The sequence below is a fragment of the Triplophysa rosa genome, linkage group LG9 (genome assembly GCF_024868665.1).
Source record: "Triplophysa rosa linkage group LG9, Trosa_1v2, whole genome shotgun sequence".
Taxonomy (NCBI): Eukaryota; Metazoa; Chordata; class Actinopteri; order Cypriniformes; family Nemacheilidae; genus Triplophysa; species Triplophysa rosa.
The window spans coordinates 13,098,750-13,109,223 of NC_079898.1; the positions used below are offsets into that span (position 1 = coordinate 13,098,750).

Below are 10,474 nucleotides of genomic sequence, written 5' to 3' on the forward strand. Positions count from 1 at the left end.
CGTCTCATGCATGCGTTTCCCAGAATCCACTTAAACTTCAATGAAAATAGCATTAATAGCCACACGGCACACAGGGTGTATTACAGAGGCCGATTGTTACTAAATCCAATGGGGTAAATGTCTCACTATTCTCTTCTTTAAATACCACCTCTTAAAATAGCCGGGAGAGGAACTGGTATGAGATTGCCATGTCACAGGTGGCGAGCACTAAAGTGACATATGCGTTATGGCGATAAGTCAAGGTGAATACCATTCAATGGCAGGACCCACCCATGTGATCTGCTTTCACTCTCTGTGAAGCATGAGCCCTTTAAGCTCTCTCTCTCTCTCTCTCATGATGGGAGATCTACAGAGTTGCAAATTACTCCCATCGGCTTTGTGTGTGAGCACCATAAGGATGTCCTTCACAGAATAGACGGACAGACTGACAACCCAGTTTTGGTAGCTGACACGAAAGTACAGTTTATTTTTCTCTTTCCAAACAAGACATCCAGCAGCAAAATATTCAGGATCGTCTGGTTAAGCAAAGGGAGGTGATCAAATGTAGACTGAAGAAACTGAATGGCAAGCAAAATGAAATTAAAGTAAGTTATTTTTGTTGTTCCTAGTATAGACATCAGCCTATCAGCATTGCTGCTGCTCTTGTTGTTAAAGGGATACTCCACCCAAAAATGAAAATTATGTCATGATTTACTCATCCTCAAGTTTCTTTGTTTGGTTAAACATATTTGGAAGAATGTTATTTAGCACCTGAGATTTCTGGGGCACAACATGAGGGTGAGTAAATCATGACAGAATTTTCATTTTTTGGCAAACTATTCCTTTAACCAACGATAATATGATCAAATTTGTCTGTATTGTGCAAACAACATATGATATAATTTTAAGCATGTTTTAATTGTATGAATGAATAAAAATGTATTTGTATTTAGGATAATAAATTACCCATTAACCTAACCATGTCCTCATTTCCCTCAGACGAAATCCTCTGTGATGAGAGAAAACATAATGAAGAAGTATAAAGAGATGCAGAGAGTTCTGGAGGAGGATTGTAGGATCACTCTGTCTCTTCTGGAGATGGAAGAGACAGCTACTGTTCAAGCAATGGATCGCCTCATCAATGAAAACTGTGTCCTCCTCAAACACATTGAATTCCAGCTAAATGAAGAGTTGATGGACAATGGCAAGGAGCCTGGGGAAAAGGTGAGCTTTCAGAAGACGTAATGCATTATGCAGGTCCATTGTTTTCATTAATTAACATCATGATAAATGTAATTTATTGTGTCAAAACGATGAATCGCATCCAGAATAAAAGTATGTGTTTACATAATGTATGTCTGTGTACTGTGCATATTAATTTAGTATTTATAAACACATACATGTACACAACATGTATATATTAAGAAAATGTTTACATTATTTATATTTGCCAATCATTTAAATTATATGTAAATGTTTATTAATATTTTATTTTTTTCTTAAATAAATGCGTATGTTTTATAAATACCAAATTAAAATGCACAATACACAGACATACATTATGTTAACCCAAACTTTTATTCTGGATGCGATTAATCGTGATTAATCATTTGACAGCCCTAGTTAAAATATTAAAACAAAATATTGTAACAAACACTATGAGTTACTTTTTTGCCTCTTTTCTTACGTAGGTCACAATATATGACAACAGGTAGGCCTATGTATATTTAGAAGCCCTCTTAAAGGAATAGTTCACACAAAAATTACGTCTTTAGCCTTGTGAATCCCTTGTACCCAAAATGTATTTTGTGGAACGCAAAAAGTTGTTTGCTTTTATTTGCAAGCTGCGCTTTTCCATACATCAAAGGTAAATGGTGACCATGGTGGTCAATAGTGAATACATTACAGTACTATTATTAGTGAACTGTGCCTTTAAGAGAGAATTGTTTTCATACAAAGCATGCTTGCCTTGATATCTGACTCGCAATCTTGTAGAGATCATGATAGCCAACTATTTCAAAAATATATTTTAAGTTTTTATATATGCAGTCATAAGAACTCTGTGCATGCTTCCTGGCAAGTGTATAGGCTCATAAATTTAAGTATGTTTCGTGCTATTGTTATATAGCTGGATAGGCTTGTGGTCTCAGACTAATTGTGAATAATATATAGATTATTTAAGAAAATCTACGGATTATTTGAAGAACGTAAAGGTAATATCCTTTTAATAAAGGGGGTCAGGTGTTATTTGCTGTGCTGATCTCCATTTTATTGGCAGGGTGCAGGAATTGCAGCAACAGACCCTGGTCTTGTAAAACTTGATGAGGCAAAAGCAGAACAGATACTGGGCCTAGCCAACAATCTACTGCGGTTCATCCGTTCTCAAACTCCTACTGTCAAGAGGTTACTAAAGAGCTGTAAGTTTTCGTGCATTTCACATTAAATAAATTATATTCGAGTCAAAACATGTTCTTTACACCCTTTACACCCCCTGATTATTTCATCTGCAGGCGACTGTGCCACTTACTCAGATGTATGGCAGGATGTCCCTGAGCATGAGGGATGCTTTGACACCACCCTTAATGTCCTCAGTGTTCAGAGCTGGAACTCTGGACACCATTACTGGGAGGTCGATGTTGGTGAGATCTATTGGGAGCTGGGTCTCACCTACCCCTCTATTCCAAGAAAAGGTCAAAAGGAGGACTGCTGGTTGGGCCGCCACTCTGAATCCTGGTGTCTTGAGTACTTTGATGGAGACTACACTGCCTGGCACGGAGGTACCCCACATCCTTTACCCATCTCAGCAGATTTCCGCCGGATAGGGATCCTCTACAGCTTTTCTGGAGGTTTGGTGACATTTGTAGGAGTGGACAACACGACACCACTGTACTCATTCTGTGCTGGGACATTTACAGACCCTTTACATCTGGCTCTGTGTCCTGGTCATGATCTTCAAGGGACTAATTCAAAACCTATCAGGATCTGTCAATCATAAGTATTTTTCAAAAACGAAAAAAAAACCAGAGGTGGTGAATTCCTATGAATTCATGCACCTAAAATAAAAACTAGATAATGAAGCCCCAGCCCTAAACCTAAACATCAAAAAAGTTCAAAAGCTGATTTCAATTCATACAAATTAGCCACCTAGTTACAAGGGCAGTTACAAGGGTCATACCTTAAATACATAGCAGAAGTTTGTAAGCTTTAACAAAGACTTCATGTAATTCTGTTTGTTCGTTTCGCAAGACAGCAAAATAACAAGTGTTATTTGTTTAATTCAGCTTCAGCTATGTTGTAACATTTTCTCTTTTTTTGCATATCAGAACATAACAATTGAGTTATTTGAACAGCACTCTAAACCAACCATAAAATTAACTGTTTGCCATAATGATCATCATTTCATCATTAAACAATATTTTTTCTATATGTATCAAGAAGATCAGGGAAACATTTGAATAGTAGCTGGAAACAGTTTACTGTAAATTCAAAGAATAGGATCGTGCAAGCAGAGTTAATTATTTACCTTTAAAGATAAAAAACATGTTCAATGATGGCAAAAAGATGAATCAGATTCATCAAATATTCAATCATTATTAGAAAAATCTCAAATGTTTCAACAAAAAGTTGTAGTAGGTCATTATAAATTGATTCCGCCTAGTTTTGAGCAATTTTTGTATTGATCCAGTCCACATATTTTGTGACTCGGGTATAGACGCCAGGCTTGCCCTCCTCCCCACAACTGTCCCCCCAGCTCACTATACCATATATGAAGTGTGTTTGATTCCTCTCACACGTGAGAGGTCCACCAGAGTCACCCTGCCAGAGAAATACAGAAAGATTGTGTGAATCAACTATATCAGTATTTGTCATTCAACTTTTTTCTTTTCCTCCTGTAGTTTTTTTAATTCTTTATCCAGCAGAACCAACTTCTTCAAAACTTAACCTTCATCATAAAAATTAACATCAATTCATAAAACATCAATGTCAGCATTAAAGGAATACTTCCATCCAAAAATTAAAATTCTGTCATCATGTATTCACCCTCATTTACATAACGGAAATTGATTTATTTCTTTATTTCTGGGTGAACTGTCACTTTAACTGCATGACTAAAAGATGCCACTTTACCCTTATTTAACCCACCTGACAGGAGTCTACTCCTCCCTTGAGATAGCCAGCGCAAAACATGCCATCGTCTAATACAGCTGCATATACTTTATTGGTTGAACAAGCCTCCTGAGAGATGAGTAAAACCTGTGCATCAAGCAATTGCCTGGAGCCATATTCCGCTAGAGAATACAAGAGAGAGAGAATGGATGTATTTCATTTCAGTGCTTGGGAAATAATTTTGGTTGGAGTAAAAAAACAAGCATTTAATGGCCAAAAACAAATGTTGAGAAACATACAGTTCTCTGTGGCTCCCCATCCAGAGATGCTACATTCTGATCCATCCGCAAAAGGTTCTTTGGGCAGGCAGGCAGTTTTCACCAGCTGATTTTCCTTAGCACATTTTCCATTAGATGCTTTCACCTTTAGCAAAGCTGCATCACAAAAACAATGGCTGAAATTAATACTGACAATAGAAATGAAAAGGCAATAGCATTTTGAAAAGCTTTTTGATATTATGGGCTCTTCTTGCTATTTTACTATATTTTGAAGATCTTGATTACACTGAAATGGATGTTAAATTGAAAACATAAGGCGTGTGGTTTAAATCCAGAAAGTTGAATCAATGTTTTCCAATGGGTGAATTACTTTTTGGAGTGTTTGGAGCATTATTCCAACATCCCACCAAGAGAACATAGCAGTACACATCATTATAGTTGCCATTAAATCCAGCACAATTCCAATTATTACCATTAATCTATTAAAAGAGCAGTGTGTATTTTTTGGAAGATCTATTGACAGAAATACAATGTAATGTACATAACTATGTCTTCAGAGATGAAAAGGACCTTACATAATGAAGGTTTTTGTGTTTTTATATACCTTATGTTTATAAACCTTAGAGTGAGCTATTTCTATCTACATACACCACAGACCCACTTTTCATTTTTTGGTCAGGGTTCCATTTTTTTCAGCAGGGCAATTAACCAAGAACTTCAAAATAAAAGTCTTAAATAAACCCAAAGAATTTACACAATTACAATTTACAATTAAATAATCTAAAACAAATGGCCTCCATCATTTGCAAACAATCACCAATATCATTGTAGACAACATTTGGGGTTTCCCTGTATCGCTCATGGACAAATATTTTCTCTGCTAGCAAAAACTGGGGTTGTGGATCATTTAGTCCCAGATTTAGTCCTCCCACCATAACTCTGTAATCATTCTTCTTTTCACTGCACAAAAAAACCCACAAAGGAAACAAAACAAAGTCATATTATTGTGAAATTGAGACGTGTTTGGAGTCAGTAAGAGTAAACTCACTGTACTTACATGCAGTGGGCTGCAGTCAACACCCAGCAAGGCTTGATAAGAGTCCCACCACAGATGTGATTAAAGAAGATACCGCCCTTGGTTTTGGCCTCCACTGACACCTGCCATGGATGAGCTCCAGGAATAGCTTTAAGACCCCCATAAATTCGGTTTATCTGTTTTTTCGGCTCAGGTTTACCACAGGTAGGAAAATCCTTTGTTGCTGAAGTTCTGTTCACAGGTGTTATGGTTACTGGACGATGTGGAGCAGTAGAAACAAGTCCTTTGGATGAAGTCACCCTCACAGGGGCAGCGGTAGTGCGAGGCTTAACGGGGATGGTCACAAATCTATCTGTAGTGAAGAAAAGTGCACAGTGTGACTTACTATTTGCAGTGGGTTAAACTGTTAAACATGGTTCAAAAACGGTTAATAGTTAATCAGACATTCAGTCCCTGATGATGGAGCTCTTGATGCAAACCTTCAATGGAAGACCAATATAATATAAATATGAAATAGATTTGTCATTTGTCTCGACAGAAGTGTGCACAAATCTATGGGCAAGTATTACCTCCTTTATGTGGTGTGGTTGTTCTAAACGCATATCCTGATGTAGTACGTCGTGGCACATCTGTGGTAGTTTTTGGTTTGGTAGTGGTGGTAATCACACCTGTGGTGTTTGTTTCTGTGAAAAAAAATGCAAAATGTAAGTAGTAGCTGTTACTTAATGGGATAATTCACCCAAAATAAAAATTCTTTCATCATTTTCTCCCCTTCGTGTCACCTGAATTACTTTTTCTTCTGCGGAACAAAAAAGGAGATATTTTTAAGAACACTGGTAATCAAACAACACTGGCCACCATTGACATTCATTGTACTGTATGGACACAAAACCACTTAGACATTTCTCAAAAAATCTTCCTTTGAGCATTCAGCTGGGTCAGAAGTGTGTCAATTAGATGATTCTTGATTTGTTTTTGTTAGGCCAGAGTTAAGGACCCTCGGTTGTCTTTATTTTGTCTTACCACATTTTCTGACATCACAATAATCCCATCTGAGCTTTTTGTTTCTTTTTATAAAGCACCACGGCCTCCTATCTCCATCAGGGTTTCTGTGATACAAAAAAACTTATTTTTACTTTTATTTTTCTATTACAACAGGTTTCCGAAATGTGTAAAAGTTTGCTTCCATCTGTGTGTGCAATCACGTGTGAATATGTATGTATATATTTCCTATATATTCTATAGGCTGTTTTTCCACCTGCAGTAGTTATGAGGTCCCAGGCCATCAATAGCAACTGAAGGTAAAAGTCCTTTATCCAGGACAAACTCAGAGTTCCAGTCGAGACACTCATCCCCTTCTTCTGTCTCTGAAACCATGCCTCTGTATGACTCACCATCTCCTATATAGCAGTCATTTGGGTCTGAGGAACCAATAATAGCATACTAAGACTACATATACTGTATACATTCCTTCATTTAGTTGTCTTGTGAACAGAAAATCATACAACAGGAAATGACATCAAAAATAGACCACTCCAGACTCTTTACTGTTTGTGCTCACCAACTTGACAGTATCTTCCTTTGAATTCTGCTTGACAGACACAGTCAAAATCATCTTCGTCCTTGACACATTTGCCATTATTCTGACAGGGGTTTGGAGTACATGGAGATGCTATACAAAAAGACATAAACCTTAAATAGACAAAAAAAATAGACCAAAATCTGATGATGGTGAAATGTTGGTTCAGCATGAATTCAGTGCTGTATGTCTTACGTCTTTCGCAGTTTGGTGGTGCAAAAGGTGGAATGCATTTGCACTTATAGTAAGGAGGTGATCGTGTCAGAAGGCACAGTCCCACCCCACATTTTCGTTTAGTACAAACATTTCTCCCTAAAACAAACATCAATTTATTTTTGCTACAGAAAAATTACTTTAGTGATTAAAATAAATGCTGTGAAGTGAGCTCCTACTTCTCTCGCATCTTCTGCCTCTGAATGGTTCTGGGCAATTGCACTTAAATTGATCTTTCTTTTGCTCACAAAAACCTCCATTCTGGCATGGGCTTGGGCTGCATTTTCCTGAAAAACCAAGAGGGGAGAAAAACAGTTTAACTTGGGTTTAAGAACAGTAACCAAGAAATGCTCTGTAATAACAGGAAACTCATTTCAATTTCTTTTTTGTCAATATGGCTATTTGTTCCTCTTATAGCATCCCTCTTCCACCCGAATACTACCCTGCATTCATTTACATTCTCTTCATTTAGCAGAAGCGGTATACAGTACATTTTACATTCATGAAACACGAGCAGAACGATTTTTTGTGTAAATCGTTCGTAAAGTTGTTTTGACGTAAATTTTCGAGTTCATGAAAATGTTCGTATTTTCAAAATGTTAGTTGGTACGAAAGAAATGTACACCTGCTCCATACCACGTGTAAATAGTGCGTAAACCAGCACGTAACGTTCTGTATTCTTTTAGACAAAACTGCATTTTGATGCACTATGTATCATAATGATATTTCACGAGTTATTTTGCCCTGTCTTTTAGAATTTTTTACTTTTTTACTTAGGGGTAAAACGAAGAGCTCGTCACTGTCCTTTTTCAGACAGCCGTCCAATCACAGTGGAGAAGAGGCAGGACAAACACTACATTGACCAACCATCATACACAACAATGGAGAAGTTAATATTAATGGTTACTGCATTTTCATATTAAGTAATATTCTTTAAAATAAGATACTAGTAACAAGTACGCTAACTGTTGCAGATTTTCTAAATCACACCAAACAACGCATCTCCGGAATAGCGAGCAATGCCTCCAAAGCGTTCGCAGGCGCCCCAGCTGGTCGTTTTCAGAAGAGCACAAGGTAGGCTATTATTATTTTAGCTTGCTAAAAGCATAATTGATGAATTTATTGGTAAGCATATAATTTATCAGTCTCTTATGCATTTTATTAAATATAATGTAGCCAAACCAGAGAATGAAGTCCAGAGGATCACAGCATTCCTAGATACATATTTGGGTAGCTGTAATTCATAGGCGGGGATTATGCTAATTGTGAATGAGCGTGCATGCGCGCACTGTTTACGAGTGATTGGAATTCATTAACATACACACATTTTACTATCAAATCTGACCTTTACGAAGTATTTGTGAATCCGGAGGAGAGTTTTACCCTCAAATTACTCGGAATTTACACATATTTATGAATGTTTCATGAATGAGGCCCAATGTGTTTCCTGGGATTCAAACCCATGACCTTTGCACTGCAAACAATGCTCTATCAACAGAGCCACAGAGACAGATGTCATTTTATCAAATTCTGTAATCCACAAAATTAAATCAGAGATTGAGCTGTGTCTCAGGACTGAGCTCTTCCCTCAAGCACAGCAAACCAAATTCATTATTTTCGATAAGACTGGATGGGCAGGTGAACTTGTAAAATGATGACCAGGGGTCTCATTTATAAAACTGTGCGTAGGATCCTTACTAAAAGTGTACGTGCGCCCGAAAACCAAAAATAGCGTACGCCAAAAAAATATTCAGATTTATAAAACCGTGTGTACGCACACCTGTAAGCAATATTCGCTCTATAAATCACAGATCACCTGCAAGTGTGCGTACGTAAATCAGACTCATATCCCGCCCTGTACACGCCCGTTTTTACCCATAAATAGTCAATGCAAAGCACCTCATGAATGCTGATTCGTATATTATTAAGACTGGCATCCAATCCGCTTGTTAAGCCTGACGTCACGCACCATAATGGACGTATACCGTTTCCGGGTCCAACCGCTATCAGATGCCATAGGAAAATAACCAAAAATGATGTAAAACTGCCGAAAACACCCGATCCCATCCTTTATCTCCGTAACGAAATCACAAATGGACACACATGAGATTCACTGAGATTTCCAAATTATTAATTGTTATAATTATAATAAAGCCAAAGAAAGTCTCTGCAGCCTTTAAATGTTGACAGCATTTAGACTGACCATTAACACCTCATTAAAATCACCTCATTAATTAGTGGCGTCCTTCACCTGAGATAAAATTTGAAGACATACTTGTAAAAGACGAATGTTTCTATGAACATAGTTAGGACTGATAACGAGAACATAAAAAGAAACGATTGTGCGAGAGCTTTTTTCAGACTTTGACATTCGATGATTATGCACAGTATTTAAGGAAAATATATTTAGTATTTATTTACATTGTGTTCTGCAGTTATCATATTTGATGCTGTCCCTATTCAGTCGGATCATCTCCTCATGCGCTCATAGTGTGATGGAGAGACAGCGCTGATTAAATATTTAGATTGAATTTTTATTTAAGATTTGAATTGGATTTTACAAGAAGGTGCATGAAACAATTATCGCTCAATACAAGCGCAAATAACTCCGCAGATTAATCTTCGTGATAATGTGGATATTTAACGGATATTTTGTTATATTCCGTAAAGTTTGTTTTTATAAATCCCATCTTTTGCGTGGGAAGTGGCGTACGCCTCTTTCAGGGCATGTTTTGTGCGTACGCAACGGTTATAAATGAGGCCCCAGATCTTGGCTGATGGCCCAAAACTCTGGGGAGGGGGGTCTTTAAAACAGTTAAATTAATTTATTTCATTATGCTGAATTTTACAAGTCATTTAGTCACAGGGCTGTAGATATTAAAAACGGACCCCTTGACAGAAGCAACAAAGTTGATAAACATATATTGAGCAGGTTCATTAAGTTAACCGTATATTGGTTTGTGGATACTGTAGGTGAATAGTATTTGTCCATTAACAATTAAAATATTGTTTTGGAAAGGAATCATACCTCTAACATCTTGAAGTTCAAACAACCATTCATTTGGATCTTCATCATCATCTGATTCAGAAGTATCAAACTCAACAGTCAAGGCTATAGTGTAAAAAGACAACCGCAAGTACTGAAGAAATTTGCAATATATATATATACAGTATATGTTTTACATATAATTTTTTAATGTAGATTCAATCCAAAGGGTGACCACTTACCATATACTCTGTGTCTGCCCTTTTTCCCGTGTTTACCATGTTCTTTTTCTCCAT

The 10,474-nt window shown here is 37.1% G+C and overlaps 2 protein-coding genes across 2 annotated transcripts; one reads left to right on the plus strand and one right to left on the minus strand.

Moving 5' to 3' along the window:
- Positions 1-226: 226 nt before the first annotated feature.
- On the plus strand, positions 227-3,055 carry LOC130559293 (E3 ubiquitin-protein ligase TRIM39). The gene is given in 5 exon segments (XM_057342268.1): positions 227-242; positions 487-584; positions 979-1,243; positions 2,274-2,396; positions 2,490-3,055. Coding segments are annotated over 5 exon segments (987 nt in total). The 3' UTR covers positions 2,975-3,055.
- A 578-nt stretch (positions 3,056-3,633) lies between these two features.
- Positions 3,634-10,474, minus strand: LOC130559294 (hyaluronan-binding protein 2-like). Its single transcript, XM_057342269.1, has 12 exons — positions 10,421-10,474; positions 10,221-10,332; positions 7,372-7,479; positions 7,175-7,291; positions 6,962-7,072; positions 6,659-6,821; positions 6,424-6,509; positions 5,422-5,752; positions 5,182-5,324; positions 4,386-4,520; positions 4,123-4,268; positions 3,634-3,795 (listed from the first exon to the last, which is right to left on the minus strand). The coding sequence occupies exons 1-12, from the start codon at positions 10,472-10,474 to the stop codon at positions 3,634-3,636; spliced, it is 1,668 nt and encodes a 555-aa protein (XP_057198252.1).